The sequence below is a fragment of the Epinephelus moara genome, chromosome 3 (genome assembly GCF_006386435.1).
Source record: "Epinephelus moara isolate mb chromosome 3, YSFRI_EMoa_1.0, whole genome shotgun sequence".
In the NCBI taxonomy this organism is placed as follows: Eukaryota; Metazoa; Chordata; class Actinopteri; order Perciformes; family Serranidae; genus Epinephelus; species Epinephelus moara.
This window is the reverse complement of record NC_065508.1, coordinates 7,290,715-7,314,589: the sequence shown is the minus strand read 5'-3', so window position 1 is coordinate 7,314,589 and position 23,875 is coordinate 7,290,715. Positions and strand designations below refer to the sequence as shown.

The window sequence follows — 23,875 nt, the reverse complement described above, 5'->3', positions numbered from 1 at the left end:
CACAAGCACAACTCTAAATGTCTGATAATATATTGCTGGATATTAAGATATGCCATTTGCTAACAAGTCCACCAAAAATGGCATAAAGCTTAAAGATGAATATCATAAAACACAGTTTTCTATATCCAAATGTTTGACTTATGCTCATGGGATATCCTCTAGCTTGAGTACTAAATCATTCACTTTAATAAGGCACTGTTTTATGCACTAGAAATATAACTGACACTAGTCTAAATATGGCAACACTAAGTAAAAAAATCTCCTTATGAACTACAATAAGTGAGTCACCTCTGAAGATGAAGCCCAGCAGGGAGCGGCGTGGATGAAGTGCCAATAAGTGGGAATATCTCTGCATCGTGAGTCAATCATTTAGTCATTTAGTCACTTTATACTCCCTGGCTGTGAGCCCTGACGCTGCTACCATTAGCAACGCTGGCCATCACCCTGGCAACCAGAGGATTCATTTTACCTCCAGCATCAGGTCTGTTCATGCTGTCGTCAAATAAGATACGTACAGCATCGCAGTGTGTGTGTGTACTGTGCATCTAGCAGTCTGACAACTTCTGTGTGATGACAAAATAGGTGAGATCACACACACACCGTAAATGTGTCTCACTTTGGGCTCATTTTTATATCTTTATAAATGAATTATATGTATCTATTTCCCACTGATGGTTTCGCTCATCAGTGTTTCTGAAAAGTTGAGACATGATACTGCGGTTTTGTCCATAATCTAAATAGAAATCCACTAATGTACTGGGCAGTCTGATTGAAGCACACTGTCATTTATAATCGAGATAAAACAGTGACAATATTCTCAAGCAGTCACTTCCCACATGGCTGTTTTAGTAACTGAATGCTCCCATGAGGTTTTGATCATGCATCCATGGCTACGACTCATGGGAACTCATTACTGATTTTAAAAATGAGAAGTATAAATATATACTATTTATAATGTGCTACTGCTTTTAGGGGCAGGACGATCATTACTGCATTAGACTCAGAATATATTTTCATCAAATCTGAGCTTCTTTCATCTGGGTTTTGGTGGATAAACTGTAAAAAGACACAGTTTGGACAGATTTAAATGAGCCTCTTCATATTTTATCTATTCATTTTTATTTTGTGTTATATGTTTGTAACATCTATGTCCTACGTGCTATTATCTATCTGCTATTAATTTATTGATTAGGTAGGCATAGTTTTGAATGAATGAAAGGATGAAAGAAACACTCAGCTCTCTGTATGCATGAGTAAGAGCGTGAACATCTGTCTGTATTTGTGTTTGTGAGTGCTTGTTTGAAACTTCACACGCTACACACCAGATATGTGGAGGCCTCTCTGGAAGACCTCGTACATGGTCCTGGCATCATCGTGGTAATGAGTCAGAAGCTTGGAGCTGTCACCCATCATGGAGCGGCGACCTCCATCTTCATGCTGGTGCAAAAAAAAAAGGAGATAGAGAGAAAGAAAGACAGTGTCATACCATAAGTCTTTTTCCACAACTTTTTTTCTCCAAACTTGAGCAATGAATGAAACCCCAAACAGATCTAATTACTCCCCATCATAAAAACTGTGTTAAATAGACACAAAAGCCTGAGGGAGAGTGAGAGGAACCTAGTTTCCCTTGTTCTTCAAATGACAATCCATCTCTTTTGTCAGCTCACAAATGCATATAAAAATATCTGAGCTGCCGCTTTGCTTTGTTTCTTTCCCCCGGTGTGTACGTTGGTGACGCATTCTGGATGATTACAGTCCATTAAACAAAGACCAAGAACAGTCGAAGCAAAATTCCTTCTTGGAAAATGAGTCATTTAGGTTGAAAAGATTATGTGGTGTGGCATAAAGTGAAACTCATGAGTGTGTTGCTTGCTTGTGTGTGCTGTCAGGTACCCAGGACACACACTACTTTGAACACCTTCTTAGTTTACGGGAAAAAAACCCCTCATAGCCACAAAAAGCATTTCAAAGGAGTTTCACACTGAGTACAAGTGGTGCCAGCGTCACTTGCCAGTGAGCAGGCACGGGGCTGTGGTGTGTGTGTAAAGCAGTGTGTATCTGGTTTGGTTGGGATGGTGGTTAGGGTAAACCAGGATGAGGTAAGACGAGGGCGCGTTGCACCCACAGCCAAGATGTCAAAACAAGATTTTGGACGCACAGAGCAATGTGGGCAGGAGTCCTTTGTTTACATTTTTATCATTTATGTGACTTTGATGTAAATATTTATGATGGTTTTAAGGCAGAGACGATGTTAACAACATATTTTTATTAATAATAATGAGTACAGATTATGAATTTAAAGTAAAAACAGGGTCAAATTACAGTGTTCACCACTGCTGGCTCAGCGTTACTGGTGTCAACAGCTAAGTGGGACCGCATGTGTGTTTTAATTTAACACAGCGTCTTAATTTAATACAGCGTCATCCTTCTCTCGTGTCTTTGTGACTGTCACTTTCTCACACACATTTGAAAGGTGTCACAGGCACCTGATTAAGGGGAACGACAAGACTTCTTCACCTCCCACTGTCAGGTGTTATGCTATGGTAACTCTATTATTGTGAAGCCGGTCATTTTGCAACAGTCAGATGCTGGTTGCACAAAATGCAGCCAGCAGATCTGCCATGTGTAATTGCGGCTTGACAGTACGCAACATCACTCCGGATGGAGTCCTGCTGTGTTTAAATGGCCGTAAAGAGTGTCATCACTGTGAGGGAAAGTACAAAGATGTGCCAGAGAACACGGGTGTTGATATTTAGATGTTGGAAAGAACCCCTCCGAGCACCTGCAAGCTATTAACAAAAACTACCAGCAACAATCCAAACTTGGTTTGAGCACACGGTCTCCCGACAACATGTCAACAGTCAGCATGGTCAAAGGTCAAAGGATAATGATGTCACTTTGTTCAACCATAAAACAACACATTTGATGAAGTTGGTTAATGTGCGTTCTGTAATAACCACGGGTGTATTGCTGGATGAGCCTACCGGGCCCAGGGGCCCAAGGGGTCAGAGGACCCCTGAGCCAGAGCCTCTACGTGAAGTTGCTGTCATGAACTTTGCATTTATTGTTAAAGGGTGTCGTCATTCATGTCAATAACAGAGCCCCAACAATAATTTCTCTCTCAAGAAAGAAAGCATCATGATACATTTTAAGTGAATGTTAATCCCCTCAGTTTATCAATAAGACTTCAACTCTGTGGGTCTGTTATACGTCCAGGCCCAGGGGCCCATTGTGTCATAATCCGCCTGTGATGTCTGTCTAACAAAAGTATTATGTGAGTGTAAATGTTATGTAAATTGCTCTGTTAATTATGCACCAAACCCTTCTGAAAATTACATTTATTATCACTGACAAGAGGCCAGACACTCAATGATAGGGTGTTTACTAAACTGTTTATTATACTGCCTTCTTTTTGGCTGGTGCTCAAAAGTGTCTTTAATCACAGTGTAAATGAAAATATAGAGTACACACAGAAGTGACTGGGTTAGTGTCGGCAGGTCCTCCTCTCAGGCTGCCGTCCAAACAAGCTTCACCGTTCAGTTGGTGAGGGCAGCAGGATGTATTTTGACAGGTAAAACCCAGAGGGAAGGTAAAGGAAACACAAAGCACTCCCTCCTGCTCATGAAGCGTATTGCTGTGAGTGCATGATAACAACTGAAGGTGACCTAAATGAGTGGATCAGCATTTTTTTTTATCAACTCAGAGATTTCCTTAACTGGATTTTGGCAGCTGGATGGTAGTAGAGCGAGCACCTGGAATTGTGCGAGGAACAAAACTCCATGACAATTCTGTGTGTGAGCGCCATCTTACCGGCACCTCCTCAGACTGGTGCAGCAGGTCGCAAGGTGGCTTGATGGGGCGGGGTCTGGTGGCCAGCCAATACGCCAGCACTGCAGTCAGAGCGCCGATGCCCACCAGCGTGGAGGTCGGCAGGGAGCGAAAGAACTGTCCCAACTCATCCATCTCCGGTATCCTCAGGCCGCTCATCATCTCCTTGGCCTGCATCTTCTCCATCAGGGTGGAACTCAGCTCTGCAGGAGAGAGAGAGGACCCTCTTTGACTTGTGGTTTTTGAAAACAATTTTGGCACTGTCATAAAGAATGGAATACTAAATTGACACAGTGGAAAAAAAACATTTTGTGTCCTCCCAAAATAAAGACAAGGAGACAATGGGCCCCTGGGCACAGACATGCAAAAGGTCCCACAACCTCGCCTATATAGGAGCAAGACACACAGACTTTGTGGTGGTTTTTACCTCTTCTTTTTTTGCTTTTGTTTTTATTATTGTCTTGTGCGTTTGTGGTTTGTGGTTTTGTGTCTTTTTTTGGTCACTTTGTGTGTCTGAGGCCATTGTGTGCCTCTTTGTAGTTGTTTTGTGTCTCTTTGTAGTCAATCATTGTCTCTTTGTGGTTGTTTTCCCACTTTTTGTTGTTATTTTGAGTCTCTTTTAAGTAATGTTATGTATTTTTTGGTTGTTTGCCCCTTTTTGTACTTATTTTGGGTCTCTTTGAAGTAATTTTGTGTCTTTTTCAGTCACTTTGTGTGTCTGAGGTACTTGTTTGTCCCTTTGTAGTCGTTTTATGTCTCTCTGTGGTTGGTTTCCCTATCTTAGTAGTGACCTTGAAGCTCTTTGAAGTAATTTTATGTATTTTTTGGTTGTTTGCCCCTTTTTGTACTTATTTTGGGTCTCTTTGAAGTAATTTTGTGTCTTTTTCAGTCACTTTGTGTGTCTGAGGTACTCTTTGTAGTCACTTTATGTCACTTTGTGGTTGTTTCCCTATCTTAGTAGTGACTTTGAAGGTCTTTGAAGTAATTTTATATATTTTTTTTGATAATTTTGTGTCTCTTTGTGGTTGTTTTCCCACTTTTTGTACTTTTTTTTGAGTCTCTTAGAAGTAATTTTGTGTCTTTTTCAGTCACTTTGTGTGTCTGAGGTACTTGTTTGTCCCTTTGTAGTCATTTTATGTGTCTTTGTGGTTGGTTCCCTATCTTAGTAGTGACCTTGAAGCTCTTTGAAGTAATTTTATGTATTTTTCGGTTGTTTGCCCCTTTTTGTACTTATTTTGAGTCTCTTTGAAGTAATTTTGTGTCCTTTTTGGCCATTATGTGTCTCTTTGTGGTTGTTTGAAGTAATTTTGTGTCTTTTTCAGTCACTTTGTGTATCTGAGGTACTTGTTTGTCCCTTTGTAGTCGTTTTATGTCTCTTTGTGGTTGGTTTGCTTATCTTAGTAGTGACTTTCTATCTCTCTGAAGTAATTTTATGTATTTTTTTGATAATTTTGTGTCTCTTTGTGGTTGTTTTCCCACTTTTTGTACCTTTTTTGAGTCTCTTAGAAGTAATTTTGTGTCTTTTTCAGTCACTTTGTGTTTCTGAGGTACTTGTTTGTCCCTTTGTAGTCGGTTTATGTCTCTTTGTGGTTGGTTTCCCTATCTTAGCAGTGACCTTGAAGTAATTTTATGTATTATTTTTTATCATTTTGTGTCTCTCTGTGGTTGTTTTCCCACTTTTTGTAGTTATTTTGAGTCTCCTTGTAGTTCCTTTGCATCTCAGTCTTTTGGGTCTCTTCCTGAATGTTAGATATAAAGTTGAGTGACATTTTGCAGATGAAGGTTGGGGGGGCCTGACACTTTGGCTTGTTCAGTAGTCCATCCATGAATGTAAAAAATTTAGAAGGGATTTAAAATCAGTATTTGGTTGTGATTTTCAGTTGCAGTTTTTATGCGTCCTGGTATGATCAGTCAATACCTAATCAATACCCTATTAAGATGACTGAGGTGTGCCAGGGGAGATATTCAAATAATGGCTTTGAGGTTTGTGAACCACCGCTGTTGCAAAATAGAAATAATCTGAAATTACACAGCAGCTGTTTTTCCAAAGATTGATTTCTAAAGGCATTAAGTTCTGCGAGCTGATGATATGCAGATCAAAAAAAATGCAACTATGTCTGGGCAGTAGTTTTACAGTTTTGATTTGTCTAACTGCATATTTAAGTAGTGCAGGGGGAAGCCCATACATACAATCTCCATACAGTATTTTCAAAGTAATTAAACAGCTTGCCCAAATGCAAACACAGACATTTACTACACATACACACAAAACTAGACCCTCCTACAAGTTTCCCAGGGTTGAGTTTAAACCACTTTGAGCCAGATGTGTCTGATAACAGCGTTTTATGAATAAATTTGACCTCACTGCTCCACCTGTGACCTGAAACACATGAATGTAATTGAGGGGTCTTCCCCCGCATTCTTGCTCTTACAGTAAAAGCCACTCAGAATAGATTATCTACACTACAGCAATGAGAAGTGGTGGAACTAAAAAGACGAAGATACAATACACACACACACACACACACACGAGCTGTGAGATGCATAATTTATATGAGGGGGAGGCTGGCTGCAGCGTTGACTGGAGGGTTTCCTTCCCTCCCGCGGGAAATGAGTCAGAGACAGCACCACCTGACCGAACGAATGGCGTAGGGGCACTGCTGCAGCTAACAGCCAATCAGAATCACTTCCTGTCTTCTAGCTCGCTCTCTCTGTCTCCTACATGCAGAGCCACAGACCAGTGTGGCTGTTAGGCATAAATATGTGAGGCCGTGGGAACGCTCACTTCCTCATTCACCTGTTATTTTGAGTCGAAGTACTGTTATTAGTTTACTAAAGGGAAGCTGAATAGTATGAACCCTCAATAAGGTGAAAGTAGGTTTGAGGAAGCCAGATGCATGACTTTCAAAACCAATGAAAACTAAATGCAAGACTGATTTAACCAAGAACAACAGGATGAGAAACAAGCCATCTCTGTCTGATTCACGAGACCTGATGAAGGTGGTGTAAACAGGCTGCTGACAGCCAGGACTTTAAAGATATTGAGGTCATGAGTCTAAGCCCCCTTTACCCAGAAAATATTGACCAATAGACTATTTTTATTTGGTGTTATCAACATTGTGTTTATTTAGTATCATTTCTAGAATGAAACATGTGTGAACACGTACTTCCCCTCTCCTGATTGGTCATTGCTGTCAGTCTCACAGCCTGTTTATGCCTCTAGAATAACATCATCTGTACATTGTGCAGACGAATGTCCTTAATTTTTTCCACACTACAGTTATCTTTGCATCAATGACAGCCTCTTGCTTTGTTTCTGTCAGTGTGTGGGCAATTGCTCTCTGACATGGTCCCAGAGGCATAGATCTCAGCGGTGACATATGTGACACAGCTTGCTCAATATTAAGAACATGTGCATTTCTCTGCCTCAATAAAAACATTAAAGTAGCGGAAGACTTTTTTTTAAACAACGTTCCATTTCATATGTGTGTCTGCTATTGTTGAAATGAAACCTACATCTTTCCATGGGCCTGCTGATTTTGGCAACACACATTTGAAGCTATCTTTATAGAAGTGCAAACTCTGTCACTATCCTTTGAGCCAACATGAATGCATAAATGACAGCCCTCTCTGTCAGCAGAAATATACTTCTTTTATCTATTTATTTTTTTTACCAACTTAAAAGTAAAACATACTGGAATCAGCCTGTAAAATCTCCATGAAACTTAAGTTTTGAATTGTAGAATTTAAAATCCCCTCAGGCTGCTAACATCCCCTAATTCCCAGGAAAAAAACTGCAGTGGACATGAGCACGCTGAGTTTAAAGAAATACTGTAATTAGCCTGTAAAATTTCCATTTTGTCAGTTTTGAAATGTAGAATCCAAACTCCCCTCAGGTTGTTAAAAGCCCCTAAATTCCCATAAAAATGAAATGTCCACAGTGTCTTATATAAGCAGTGGTGCCACCAAGGGGAGGCCAGGCTGGGCCATGGCCACCCTGATACAATTGCCCCACCCGTCTACCCCCCACCCTCCCACTGGTCCCCCTCATGAATATATTCAAAAATAATTGGAGGCCTCTGTGTGGTGTTATAAACTTGAGTAGCCTCATAAATGTTTTGTTCCTCACAACCCATGTTGGCCATCAAATTAAAGCTGTATATAGCCCTATACAACTAGCCTATTTGAAAAAAAAATGCTAAAACCCTGAAATTCAGTTATGGCTTTTGGTTTTGGTGCACCACCCCAAGATTTTCAGTGGTCCCATTTTGCCACCTGTTTGGAAATTTGCTGGGGGCGCCACTGTCTAACAGCTGACTAAACACAGCCGCAAAGAAGACTTTAAACTATACTGGAAAAGTAAATATCTGTTTTTTAAGATACTTTAACACTCAGATAGCTTTGCACAACAACACATACAACAAACAACTGTGCTCCTTCGTGCTTGCAGATTAAGGTAGATTAGGAAATGTATCATAGGTTAACAAAACATAGGCGTTATCATCACGGTTCATCATAACCAAAAATATGCATTACTACCAGTCCAGAGCTATGACTGTGTGCCAGTGTAGTTTTCAGTATCTCAAAGATCAGAGAAGGTGCCTCTGAAGAGTTCAGCTAAATGCTTTGTTATATGGCTGTCACGATATTTGATCATGGTTATATCTAAAGAAAGTTAAAGAAAGAAAAAATAGAAAAAAATACAATGAAATAAAATGCCATCAGTTAAATTCATCCGTAACCTTGTTTGCTGTGTGTGTTGTCGTTTTTTGACAAATGAATTACACTTAAAATACAAGTGTAAGGAGGTGGGAAAGAGCAGTTACACTTAATGGATAGTGAGAAGGCAACCAGATGGTGCTGAGAAGACAAAGCAAGAAAGGAAAGGAATGTATTTCTTTAAGAGGCACAGTATTACTATATGTGTTGTATTAACATGATATCAATATTTCATTTTTAAATATAACGTTGTAACACTGTATTGTGACATCCCTATTTTGTAACACCCTGAGGGAGTCAAATACACCCACAGAAATAGAAATCTATTCTATGACTACAACACCAGCATATAAATGTCAATGCATGTTTGTACATGCTGTCTGTCCACACATCAGGGGTCATCCTCATCATCATCATCATTTGTCAAGCAGCGCTGACACATAAAGTCAAGTACGGTAATACAGCTATTGCTCATCATCTCCACTGCTTTGATTCCAGTCAGAAGCACAGTACCTTCAACTGCTCTGCAGTGAATTCCCTGACGCTGCTTTCCCAAACTTCTGCTTGGGCTCAAATCCTCTTAAATCAACGAAACTAGAGTTTCGGTTCAAACAGAAACTATCACCTGTAACTGAAAAACCACAGCGCGACGGAACCCTCTGATGTGTCTGAAACCAGTAATGTGCCTTTGACACCACAGAACTCTCTGCTTCTCTTTATTTTTTTACTACATTGATCTGGCATTTCCTCTTTTTCTGTTGTCCCTTTTTTGTCACTGCAGTTCCAGTAATCTTGATGGGGGAATCAGAGTTGCTCAAGAGCTGGGAAATGTTGAGTGTGATATAAATTAATAGAAACCACTTGAGGATGCTTCTGATCTAAACGTAATGGTTGTGGCATGCATATGGGCGTTGTAGCAATCACAATGTCAGAGTTAATTCTGGGATGAAATGTCCGGCACTGTTGAGTGCACTGAGCGCCCACTGTGCGCCGCTGGAGTCTGTCTCACAGTTAGGTTTAATTATTGTAGAGACATGGCAAATTAGAGACATAATCTGGCACCGTTTCAGGTGTCTGGGGTGGATTAAGACCAATTTTCTTGACAACAGAACATGTCAAAGGTAAAGTTAGAAACGTAAAACCTGGAAATGAAGTTCTTATATAAAAAATACTTTGATTTTTTGATCATTTTAAAGGAACAGTTTAATAATTTGGAAAGGCTTATTCACTTTCTTAAACGAGGCATTCAATATAAAGTTTGTGGGTTAAATATGAAGCCACAGTCGGGACAGGGTTAGCGTAGCTTAGCATAAAGACTGTTAACAGGGGTAAAAGTTAGCATGGCTCTGTCCAAAGATAAAAATAAGACCACAAGAACTTTAAAGCTCACTAATTAACAAATAGCATATTGTTTATTTAATTGGTACAACAACACTAAAGTAGAAAGCACATTTTGCTGGAAGGGATGCCAAATGTTGAACAGTGTGGGTTTTGGGAGGCCAAACACTGCATACTTAACACTGATCTATACATATTATTTTAAGGACATGTTGATTTTCAGGCCAGGCATCCTGATGATTATACGTACTATGTTTGGTAAAGACAAAAAAAAAAAGACTTATAAGGTGCTGGTTACTTCCTGAACCCCCCACAACACAGGAGCGGACAGATATAGTAAATTATATTTATGTTATGGATAAGATTACTTTCCCGTTTTGTCTTCAGAAAATGTGTTAAATAAATTCTGGACCATGTGGGCAAATATGTAAGAACCTTACGGCCAGATTTTGTGGAGGTATCAAATGGATGACCTCATAATGTTGTTTTATTTTAGCAAACTTGATTGATTTCCAGATTTGTGAAACCAAGTCACATAACTTGGACTCGAGCCAGACTGAAATCACAAATTTGATTACTTTAGACTTGACAAAATCAAAAAAGACTTGCTACTCAACTTGGACTTAAACACCACTCAATTATGACTTCACTTGGACATAAGTCCTTTGACTTGAAAACACTTGATACTTTACCCCTATTAAAAAGTATGTTATATAAAAAGCATGCCAAGAATCTAGGCTGACCAAACATCCTCTTTTGCCCGGACATGTCCACTTTTCACGTCCTGTCTGGGGCGTCCGTGGGGTGTTTATAAATTGATGATAATGTCCGGTTTTCCTTGTGTGTGTGTGTGTGTGTGTGTGTGTGTGTGTGTGTGTTAGAGTGCGGCACGGGCTGCATATTTCTGTCCGAACCCGACAGTCATTCTGTTTTGCTATGTCCAAAACCAAACTGAGCCCGACATTATTAAATTACTAAAGCACTGAGTTTGTGTCACACAGTTGTTATGGTTACAGGCTATTTAACAGGCCGGGTGTGTGCCGGGCGTGTGCCGTGGGTGCTCTGCGGAGAGGGAGACCTCCATGTTTGAGACGGTAGCGGGTGGCGGGAGGTTTCCAGAGGCTTCCAGCGAGGGGAGAGTGAGAAATAAAACAAAATAAGATAAAATAGGAAAAACCTGTCTCCCTCTTTTATTTTATTTTCAGCGTTTAATCAAGGCGGAGGCGGGCGGCTGGAGGTCCGAGACTTCCAGCGAGGAGAGAGGTAGAAACAAACAGCCAATGTGTGTCTGTGTGTGTTATGTTCAGGTGTTGTCACGTAAATAACAGTGCCCAAGCAATAAACAGGACAGACAATAGGATTTTATTTATTTTTACACTACATTTTCACTGAAAGCTGACCGAATCCGACCCGAGCCCGAATACAATTTATACATTTTTGACCGAACCCGGCCGACCCGTCGGGTAGGCCTACCGTCGGGACCCATTGTGTGTATGTGTCCCCTATCTATAGGGGCCTATCTGAATTTCTGTCTTTGAGAGATATTATTTTGTAATATAACTGAATTTTCTATCCATACATACAGCCTAAATTTTAAATATATTAAAATGATAAGGCATCTTTGAGTAAACTGCGAGTATCATTTAAGTAGGCTATCTCGTGGCCGGGCCGAGTGTCCTCTTTTTTGGAAATCAAAATATGGTCACTCTAAAGAATCAATTAATTTCCTTTCATTTTCTGAATCAGCTACATTAACGTTCTTCATTCCCAGTGTGTCAACACTTTACTCTCCAGAACCCCAGCTTGATTTAAACCAATTCAACAGCGTCCAGTCAAGTTGCAGGAGAGAATAATGAAGAACTAACTTTACGTTACTGAACGACAGTTTGAAAAAATTATACTGAAAGATAATTTCGTTTGTGTACAAAAACTACGGGGTGGTCAAAAATCAAAACAAAATGAATAAAAAACCCCAGACGCAACAACTTCCAACTTGAGCTTGAAGTCACACAGAGACCAGTAAGACGAGGCTAATATTAGCATAGTTAGCGAGCTAACGCTTAGCTAACATTAGCTTAACAACTGAGTAACATTTGAACAAACTTGTTTTAACAAATAAATACACATTTTAAAAAGCATTCATGATTTTTGTACATTGATTATATTATTACTCTGTTGTTAAAATGGCACTGCATTTGGTTAAGAGTGCATTACGACTTGTTTCAGACTCGAAACTCAACGTCTGGACTTGCCTGTCTTGCAAAGACTTGAGACATACTTGGGACTTGCAAAACAATGCCTTGGTCCCACCTATGTTGATTTCTGCTCTGTTTTTTTTCCCTCAAGTCTCTCTCCTGACATATGTTTCACTGCTCTTATGTGCACACAGTCTCTCCAGCTATAGTTCACATTGCGAAATACAGTTCTGTTTATGGTTAATGGACTTGCATTTGTATAATGCCTCTCTAGTCTTCCTCTAAAGGTGCTTTTACACTTCACGTAACAGTCACTCATTCACACACACAGTTATACACTGGTGAGGCTACCATACAAAGTGCCACCGGCTACAGTTAACATTCACACGTCACAGCCGTCGAGAGCAATGGGTTCAGTACCTTTACCTCAACACATTAATTAATTAGCTTTATAATTGTTCTGATTTTATTGATTAGCACAGAACAAGGGAATCTTTTCCTATCGTACACTTTATTTTCCACATCACACTACCTGCATCTCACACTGTATTGTTCCATATTACTGTGCAGCTGATCGATCTGAGCAGTTCTGACAGGAAGATCGATGACAAAGCACCAGGCAGGCAGCTCACCACAGCACACACACACAGACAAGATAATTTCCATGTTGCTGTCGTGCCAACAGCACATGAACAGCTGCACTGTACCATAAAAACAAACAAACAAACCTCAACGCTATCAACACGGGCCGCCGCCAACATCAACCGAATCCACCATGCTTATCACCTCTGATACAGAAACACTGACCTGACCTGTTCTGTAACTGTGGAGTGACTGTGGACTGTTTCATAAGTAATCTGATAGTGCACACTGGATGTATTGCCTGATAATGAATGCATTTAATCTTCATGATGATCACTTCTGAGATGATTTTGAGGCTTTCATGTTTGAGATTAATATGTTGAGTCTGATAATGGCTTTCTTAGTGGGTGGTCCATAATTGAAGTTCGTCATTTTTCTCAGATTAAAGTTAAGTTGCCTGACACATGCAGATATCCCTACAGAGACATATTGGCTGGCTCAATGAGGATGTTATAATTTAAACTCAAATTTGCCAAATAAAAATTTCTCCGATACACCAGCTTGTTTTTGCTGAAACCTGGAGGACGGAAGTATTTTGGCATCTTTGTTCTGTTTTGGTCCTGCTTGTAATAAAACTTTAAGGCACTGAGCATGTTGACAGATGATGCACTTATTTACATGCTTTGTCTGCATGCTTGATTGATTTCGAAATCACAGTACAGTCCAAATGTTCTCTATAAAATCTGTGCATCACTCGGGGAATCCTTTAATAAGAAATTGGCTGCTTAGATGTCGTACATGTAATGTGGCTCAACTGTGTTCAGAGGCTAATGTGGCCTGGCTGCAGCGGTGACAGAGCCACTGTGGACTAGTTGGTGTTTGAAAAGAGTCGGAAGAGGAGAAGCAGCACTAAATATAGACAGACTCCATTACCTACTGACACCACTGTGCAGAAAGCTGGAATAGGAGAGGCTGGATTTGGCTTCACTCAACCTTACAGACGTAAACACAAAAAAACTTTCTTGGACATTTCAATGGTTGTGCACAGACACAAACACAAAAACAAGCATCAGTAACAAGAGTCAGTAACATCTGGATTTTATATTTTATTTTGCTGAGATCAGGACCGCACCCCAATTTGAATTTTTAATATTGCCACACCAAAATTTAAATTGGAGTGCCGTCCTGACATTAAGGATTCAGCATCTAGTCTTAAAGGTTTAATCATAAGTGAGAGCGTTGTGTCTTTTTTTATTTTTTTTTTATTTTGTTGCCCATCTCTGCATCCAGTCCTGTCTCCTAAAAACAGGGCCAGAGCTAGCAAATTCGGCACCCTGGGCAAGCTTCCCTGGCCACCAGAGCATGTGAGCGGAGCGGAGCTGAGCGGGGAGCGGAAGGATTTTGTGTTGAGCGAGGAGTAGCTATTTTTTTTTAAAAAGGTGGAGCGGAGCCTTGTCTCTCGCTCCGGTCGCTCATGCCCCACCCAGAATGCATCTTTGCACCTGCGCACACCCACACTATTTTCTTTCAAAACTATGGAGTTTCCTGTGTACTTCAGAAAGGAAACTGAGAAGAGAAGCAGCGGTACCTTGGAGAACGGTCCCTAACTGCGGGGAGAGGCGAGAGGGCTTCGGAGGTCGGCCACTTAACCTGGTCCGTCTCCTCCACACTTTGACTTATTTCCACCCTGCCGACAGCGGTACTGTGGAGAACGGTCCCTAACTGCGGGGAGAGGGGAGAATCTACCAAGCTCATGTTTTATTTGTGAAAAGAAGATGACAGGTTAGGGTAGTTGACGCAGTTTTTTTGAGCGGAGTGGTGAGCGAGTGGAGCGGGATAAAATTTATGATGGAGTGGAGCGGAGCAGAGCGAAGAATGCGCAGAACCAAGCGGAGTGGACGAGTGGCGCAAAGTGACAGGTCTGCGAGCGAGGAGTGGAAATTTTCACCCGGTCCACTCCACTCACATGCTCTGCTGGCCACCCCCCAAAAAATTCTATCATATTTCATATTTATTGTATTTACTACAAATGAGAACAAGAGCTAATCAACCCAAATAGACAGCAATAATGATAAATAAATGATAAGAGAATAATGTGTGTGCAAATTTGATGTGTTTTTCTTTTATTCTATTTTATTTTAATGCTCTCCACACACTCCACTCACTGAACTCACTCATTAATGAAGACTTTAAGGTAAACTGCATTGCCAGGACTAAAGGTGGTACCCCCTGCTACTGACCAATTGTTGGCATTAGATCTTTGGATCTTTTTGCCCTCTTATTTGCTGAGAATCCAGTGTGGTACATAAATGTAGTGTTTCACTACCTCAAAGCAATGCTTTCACTAAACAAAATCCAGGCAGCATTTACACTCTCACCACAATGTAAGTAAGAAATTCAGCAGCATAAAAATGTCATTTCCAGGAGACAGGGTTGCAGCGTTTGCGTGGGCATGAAACACATATTTCGGAAATTAACAAAGCCTATGGGACAACATCAGGAAATAATCCACATCTGCTGACTCATCATTGAACACCCACTCCTGGCATCTGTTTGTGATGGACTGAGCACAAAAGTGGAGCCTGCAGGGTTAAATGGACCAGCGTGTGATACAGTACAGACATGCTGGTGCTCAACGTCCAACCCGCCATGACACAGCCTGACAGCAGCAGGAGACCCACAGCCTGGCTGACACCTAATTGGCCTCCAGGAGAGATGCAAACATCTAACTGCCCATCATTGTCTCTCTCTCTTTTCTGCTCTCGTCTGCATTTTCCTTTAAAGAAAACTGTCAGTTTTCTTATAACAGGGTTTGGCTTTGCAATCACACGGGAAGCAAACACCAGCCTCCCGGGTGAAAGTTTGTGGTTGTTTGACCCATCCACCACCGCTCCCACCCACCCTTCTTGGACTTCTGTACCCTTAACTATCGTTGCGTATCATGCCAACGAGAAAGGACAGCTTTCTTTGTCTGTGTCTGACGCCGGAAGTCACTGACCAAGACGACTTCGACAACTTCGGAGTGAGACCAGGTTGCCTTTTCCCCAATTTGGATGACAACCAGTGAAACCTTCCCTCAAGGTGACTCTGAGGTGAATCCTCTGAAGGAGGTACATTCAGGCCTCTGAGGGCCACATGTTTGTATGCAGCCTCTGAAATTGGACAAAGATTCAATCTTCATCTCTGTCTTAGAAATCTCAGAATGAATATCCAGTCACTCAAATTGGATTTTGTTACCTTTTTTTGATGGAAGAAATAAATAATGTAACTTAATATTATGAGATAGGTCATGTGTTTAAATTTAGATGACTATCTTAAATAAACAGGGTCATTTGCTCAGCTGTTTCAGCCTCCTCTTCACTACAGCCCATGGCTCTGTTTCCAACTAGCTGTCCTGTAGTAACCTAAATAATGCTCCCCAGGGACACACACACACACACACACACACACACACACACACACACACACACACACACACACACACACACAAACATGCACGGACACATACAGGTCTTTAAGTCCATCCTTCCTGTTGCTTTCAACAAAGATTGTTGCTTCAGCTGGCGTGACAGAGGGACAGCAGGTCAGCAACAACAATGACCTTTATCAGCTTGCAAACTCAAAGACCTCTCGGTTTAATTTGTGAAATCACACCATAAAAATCGTCATCGTCCCTGCAGCGGAAATCCTGTTGCATTTACAAATATTTGTAAAGGTAGGTTAACTTAACGGGACAATCTCTCTAACCAGAGACTTGGCCATTGTTTTGCAAGTCACAAGTAAGTCTCAAGTCGTCACACTTGAGCCACAACTCAAAACTAACAAGCCCCAAGACAAGTCTAAACTCAAGACCTAAACTTTGAGTTTTGAGTTCTTTTTAAATTTTTAAAAAGACAAGGTTATCAAAAAGTTACTTAGCTGTTTAGCTAACATTAGCTTCGGTAGCTAGCTATGCTATTGTTAGCCGTGGCTTGCTGTTCTTTGTGCAACTGTGCAAACGTTGAATCAAGTCGGAAGTTGTTGCGTCTCCATCTGTAATTTTTGACCCAAATGTTTTGCATACTGCAATTTGTTCTTTGTTGACCACCACTTAGGTTTTGTATGCTACCAAAATTATCGTTGGCATACTTTTTGCTAACTGGTGCTCAGTAACGTAATGTTAGTTCTTCGTGGTTCTCTCCTGTAACTTGATTGAATGCTGTCGGATTGGTTCAAACAAAGTGTTGCTTTGTGAGGAATGAATCATGTTAATATTAGTTGATTCAGGAAATGAAGGGAAATGAATTGATTCCTGGCACATTTTTTAATACCATACTTTTTGATCTTTGCTTTAGTTTATAGAAGCTTTTTTTTTTTTTAGATAATTTCCTGGTATTTTACCTGTGATACTCAAGAATACCATCTGTCGTCTGTCATGTTTTTAAGAGTACTGTAATGGAAATCTGAAATCTAATATAAAGTGAGTTCTGTCAAGACAGCCTAATTTATCAGATAAAACAGAATCAAGTCTGGGGGAAAATGTTGGAAATATTCATGAATGAAAATGATTTAAAATATCTGACGCAACACCCGTCAATGTCTCGCTTGGAGACGTCAATATACACTTGGCTGGAGAGCCTGAAATATGTGCACAGTCAAACACTGAACTGCAGTTTGCTACAAAGTGGATCATATCTATTGCAAAATATTTAGTGCACATACTGTGCATCAACAGCTGGAGTAAAAAAAAACATCTGAACTTTTCATCATGTTAAATATTTTAGCTATAAGATGAACCTGAAATCTTGTCAGCTGTACATATTGACTCAAAAGTCTGAACTAGCTTGAAAAAGCTTGAGATGGATAACGTGGATGAGTTTAACTACAATATATGAGCTTGATGATGCTAAAGCTTGTCAGCTCGCACAAAAGGCTCAGCGTGCAGTTGGATGTACTGAGGTGTAAAATGTCTACCAAAGGATTTAATTTAACCGTGGCTCTTGACTTGAACATGAATTACAAGGAGCAAAGACGATTCCCAGCTGTATCCACTCACATAAAAAGCTAAATGTTCTCCATAAGTGGCAGTATTTTGGGATGGCAATTTGGCTGACTGGATACATGTTATATTCCCACAAATGGCTCATCTAAAGTGCCTCCGACCAATCGCTCCCCTGAGGATCTGCGAAAGGCTGGAGTCACTACATTCAGTCCATTTAAACAGCACGAGTAGATCTGGTCAAAATATTGATTTTTAGCTATGAACCTCAGCTGCATCACGGCTTGTTTAACGCTCCTCATCTTTACAATCTACAGTAAGAAATGATTTTGGTGCAGTGTTAATGCTGCAGGGATGGGAGCTTGTGAATGGGCCAAATAGACTTCCTGTGACCTCTGAGGCTTAAAGTGGAGGAAACGCAGCCCTGCGACCTTAAGTCCCGCCTCATCGGCCCATCTGAGGGCCGTCACCAATGATTAGAGTCCAGCGTGGGGAGATTACAGCCTATTAGCACAAAGGCGGATGACCAGTAGTAACCTCACACTCTATTTAAAGCCATCCAACTAGGCTTTCTCGTATTATTTAAATGCATTTTCCTCTGTTCTGCAACTTCACTCACATCAATGCATTTCATCTTTTTGCTATTGCTTCTTCTTTTTAACCTTCAATCATCCTTGCACAGCACCTTCTCTCTGACTCACTCTCTTTTAACCTCTCCTTATCTCTCAGCCATTCCTCCACACTAAGACCACCCTCTGTAAGTCAAGCCACAACTTCTCCATGCCACTGTCCCTGATGTATAATTGTACAGACACTGTAGCATCCTCTGCACACAAAACAGCAACTTCCCCTTCTAAACTGATGCGCAACACGTGAGGCAAATGCAAGTATCATTCATTTAATAAAATGAAACAAGCTGCAGAGCAAACAGTACAAAATGCAGCACTGTAAAAGTAAAGAGTCACACAGAGCAAGCAGAAGCTAGAAAAAGCAAATCAGGCAAAAGATCTAAACTGTCATTGCACTGCAGAAGGGTTAAAGCAGCTGTGGTCTATGCAGCGGCACTTACAAAGGCGTCGGAGGCAGCCAGGCAGCCGGTGAGGTGTGATGTGGATCTAACTATGTGTGTGTGTGTGAGTGTGTGTGTGTGTGTGTGTGTGTGTGTGTGTGTGTGTGGTGTGTTAAGGGGCCTGAGGCGGATATCAGATCACCCTGTGCAAACTAGTGATTACCTTCCAATTGCCAACGGCCAGATTAAGCTGAGGCAAGCAAGAGGAAGGCAGCGAGATGCGTTTTGGCTTAGTTTGGGCCTGGCTGGCCTCCGTATCACACCACCCTCAGCTCGACAGACGCTGCGTGCTCTCACCACACCCACCCGCCCCTCCCTCCACCACTCTCTCTCTCTCTCTCTCTCTCTCTGATACCCTCCCCCTACCTAAACACGCAGCGCTGGCATAGTGACACACAATACATATGCAAATCATTCTTATACAGTTGATATTTGCACACTTAAACAAATCACACACACTGACACTAAACAAGACTGCTCCCAGTTTGATTTGACTATCAAAGTGAGAGTTAGGTTGGCCTCCAGGTCTCAACCTGTGGGGTTAGGACCCCTAATGGGCCATAAGATGACTTAATTCATTGGATAGAAAAGGCAGGGAGAGCATATCTTTGCTACTGTAATCTTACTTATTCATCTTTTTTGGGATTATTAAGTAAAAGTGTTGAATCCTTTTAACAGTTCAACCTGACAAGGAAGACAACGCACTGTTAAATTGTTCACCACTGTGCCCACACTTTCTGGGCACGGCTTCATTTTAAAGGATATGAGTCAAAAGGGCTGTCAACCACCAGAATAACGGCTACACATCACAGCTTCCTGGTGAAAGCTTACTTTCTCCACGTTGTTAATTTTGGAGGAGTGACGAATGGTTCTTCTCGTTTTGAGGGGTTTTCTTTAGCAAAGCCATCAATATTAGAAGTCTTAATCTGGAAGGGGCAGGACAAACAACACAACCCAAATGTTTAGTACAATACTGGGAAGACTGATCTATAAGATTCTTGAGCATGTGATGGGCAGACAGACCTGTTTCAGCACTTAAGTCCGAGCTATTACTGCCCAGCATCCCACAATATGAGGAAGAGGATGTGCTGAATGCTGACCAAGCAATATGCCGCTCAGAGGGAAAGATGCCATGTGGATGTGAGAGCACCCAGACTGGCTGGAATTATTGATCACACCAGGATTAAGACTTTAGAACATATCTTAAAATCACTACCTTGACATATGATTAAGGTCAGGACATGTAACTACAGGAACTTGTCAGCTACACTCGGTGCAAGTGCACAGTGATTGACATCTATTACACAGCAGGCAACACTCAGGATTTATTCAGTGCAGTCATGCAGTGTTTCTTTAATTTTAAGGTTTTTAACACTGTCCCCTGTTACAATCTCTGCTTTGATACCATCCAAAAAGTTGTCTGAACGACAGATACAAGTGATCATTTCCCTGGTGGGCATGAGCCTTGTGCTATGCTAAGAAAAGGAGCTACTGTCCCTAAATACTCAACCATCATTGGTTGTTTTCTGTAACAGGGTGGGGCAACTCCACCACCGTCCTTTTAATCAAATATTGAGAGGGGAAAAAGAATAGGTTTACACTCTGTGTGGGGCTGCAGTAGATGGTGATTGCAATGAATTATTTATACTGAGGAGCAGCAGGGTGCTGGGTTGTGCTGACAGGTTAAGGGTGTCATGCATCTCCCCAAGGGGCCTATTTTAGCACCACTGTATAAGGTATATAGTTTCAGCTGAACAATTTAGCCTGTTTTAAACAACTTTAAGCCTCCACTCTGACTGGCTGCTCGGTTATTAAATATACAACACCTGCAACCCTGTAATAGCAGATTTTAATATTAATGCACCAACCAATATCCTAGCTGTTACTGGCTGTTCGTCACTTAGCAACCATGCGGCGCGGAGGACCTATACTCTTTTTGGCGGAGGGATACATAATCAAACCTGGGTTTATTTACCATTAAAAGTCGCTGTAATCTACTGCCACGCTTTATGAAATATAATCCCTCACTGAGCGTTTATTACACTGCTTCTTTCACGCATACAAGCAGTAACCCTCCGCTATTGTGCCGTACACCGCCCCTAATCTGCTCTCACTGCTGTAAAACATTGCTTGAAAGGGATTATATCGTTTTGAAACTCCCCTCGCGCAATATAAAGACGACTACATGTCAATGGGTGTATCTATGAACCGTGTCACGCCGCTATGACCGCTGTGTAAACCGGGATAAGGGTCGTGTCGGTTAGAAAGGAGCACGCTGTGCTCTCTTGTTTGCCGGTAGGCCGCAGGATTTCAGCACCCCCCATCTCCTGGACAGCTCCGTCCAATCAGACGCGGCCATTCGAAGCGCGTCATCCTTCCTCATCCTTCCTCATCCTCCCTCCCTCCATCACTGAGGCATGGCGGAGGACATCACAGATAAAAATGCTGACTTTTACAACCGGCTTCTTGGCAAAACCGGCATGTTCAGTGTGAATAAAAGCACAGGAGGTGGATGTTTGTTCGAGTCTCGTTTGGGTGGAAACACACCCTGAGGTGGTGAAACACACACTGTTCACTAATAGGGCTTTTTGATAATGACGTGTGTCCGGTGTCTACGCACAATGTCACACGACCTTAGCAGCTGGCCGGCCTCAAATGCACGCGTTTGTATCTCATTTGGCTTATAATAAGAATAAACCTTTATTCAGTGGTTGCATTCCAAACGTGAAACACACACTTATAAACGTACATTAAATCTGCAGAATGACCCACATGCATTCAGACGCATGGCCACCTCATAGCACCTGATTAAAGGTAAAGCCAACATGGGAGCATCCCTCCATCATTGCTTTAAAATCTCTGGACATTGAAGCACTGTGGTTGAAGCTACAGCCTGCTGGAACTGAGACACGTTTGCATTGAGCCTGGGTTTGTACACGTGTAGTCTGGGAAGAATAGGAAATGTCACCGTGCAAGCAAAGCGCAATCTGCAGCATCAGAGTATGATTAAACCCTCGACGAGGCAGCCTCTGCAGAAAGAGTAGAAACACCACAGCCCCTGATGAATGAAAAAGCCGGCAGCGGATGACACACAATGCGCCTCAGCCCCTGCGAGACAGGTGCATCGCCTCTCACAGCCCCAGCCCTGCCATGCTAAAACATCATACCAAAAAAAAAGAATTAAAAAATACGATCAGATATTCAAAACTCACCTAATATAATCCAGAGCGACCCAGAGACCAGAACGAATGCGAGCATGTCTTTCTCATTGAGTCAGCTGTCCCGGCGCAGGAGCGGCTCAAAACTGCAGCATCGACTGCAGCAAGTCGCCGACAATCTGGGAGATTAAGGAGGAGGGGAGGGGGGGCGACAATATATCTGAGACAGACCACAGCGGGGGAGCTGGGCAGGAGATGGCGATGTCCAGTGGGTTTTTTTTTAATGTGAAGAAACAAACTCAGACCCCGGCCTATTGAAGCATCATTCCTGCTGCTGGATTTTCCATCTTCACCTAGTTGGCTGCTGCGCAATGGCAGACACCCCTGCTGCTGAAATGAAAGAGCTTAGTGGGTCGGACGGAAGATGCCATCGACGCCAAGGTTACTGGGGATGAAATGTCTATTCTGGATGCACACCTTTAAAACAAGTCATTTAATTCCTATATTTGTTGCAAAATTTGCTGCAATTGTGTAGCATCATTCCTGAACGCTACATGAATTTGGGCATTTAAACGCTTATTTTTAAAATCATAAAATGACTAAATATGCTTGTTGGGTATTTTCATATGTATCTTACGGCTATAAACAGTGTTTGATATTAAAATAAGCTGTGCTGATGTTGTTTCTGGTACATCACACCATGCAGCCTCCACGTCCCTGCAGCTGAGCGCAGATTTGACACGGAGTAACTTTGCATCAGGGTCACGTGGTACAATAAGACACTCCCAATGAACTGGAGTAACCTTGAGAAGGGCTGACAAAGTGGAGTGGCAGCAGGGATGACACATGGAGAGGACAAAAAAAGGCAGAACGACATAGAATTTTAAATAATATAATTAACAAATAATACATTTGTGCTTTGGTGTGATCACTGCTTGGCACGCTGGCACTTGAGCGGTTACATGTGAAGTGATAACATTTTTCATCCTGTTATCTCACGCACCTTCACACTAGTATGCTTCACAAATTATTTGAATTTTGCCAGGCTGCTCTGACCTTTAAAACATTTGTTAAGTAAACACATTTTCATCCAGTAACTATTTGAAAAAGAAAAACCCCCACATTGCATTGTGAATATTCCGAATACCTTTAAAGTTCATGACCCATTTTGAGTGCAACAGGCAGATTTACTTGAATATTCATTATATAAAGCATGTAATAAATCATATCTCTCTATTTTGTGTCCCAGCTATTGATTCACCGACTCAGTCTGTGAGATTATTTGACACAATACTCCTTTACAAGTGTCTCCAGTAGTGCCCCACATGCTCACTGTCTTATTGTGCTGCTGTCATGTGACTGACCTTATTAAATGGGTCACTCATCAGGACCTGTAGTCTGTCACTTGCATCGGTGCCACCCGCCCTGTTCTTCTGTCTCTTCTCTGATCCCACTGCGGAGAGAGCACACAAGACAGAGAGCAAAGAATGATGCGGTGTACTGAGACAAATAGTCGAGCCGGTTATTGATGAAGGAGGAGGGAAACAGATTTACAAGTGGAGTGGGAAAATAATCAAATTACAACTGTTTTTTTTTTTACATATACTGTATATATCTCATTGTAGTTTTAATCAGCCAGCAGTACTCCAGGAGAGTGATGTGGTTTAGGCAAGGACACTGATTACTAAATGTACTTACTTTGCAAGAGAAAAAACCTGCTCAGTGTGTAAAATATAACTCTAAAATTCATAAATGTTATCATATGGCACAGATATGGAAGGTTAAGATTAAGATCAAGTGTCAGATGGGATTGAGAACAGAAATTAAGTGACCCGTCTCTGACAGGATGGTAATAAATTGGTCAGTCTTTATGTTTCAAGGCCATGTTTTCCATAAAACATGACTTATAGTCCTTGTCGAGTAAAATTCTTACATCTTATGGGCGATTACAGTTATTAGGATTCATCCTCTGGGAGCAATATGTCCTTACAAACTCTCACATCAGTCC

General features: G+C 41.5%; 1 protein-coding gene across 1 annotated transcript in view; it reads right to left on the bottom strand.

The window, feature by feature from the left end:
• The window catches only part of acsl6 (acyl-CoA synthetase long chain family member 6), a 46,727-nt gene extending 24,204 nt beyond the window's left edge, over positions 1-22,523 (bottom strand). Inside the window, exons 1-3 of the mRNA XM_050034175.1 lie at positions 21,922-22,523; positions 3,811-4,031; positions 1,323-1,437 (exon numbers count right to left, since the gene is read on the bottom strand). Coding sequence (XP_049890132.1) covers positions 1,323-1,437; positions 3,811-4,031; positions 21,922-21,967 — 382 coding nt within the window. The 5' untranslated portion in view covers positions 21,968-22,523. The remainder of the gene's footprint in view (positions 1-1,322; positions 1,438-3,810; positions 4,032-21,921) is intronic.
• Positions 22,524-23,875: the final 1,352 nt, after the last annotated feature.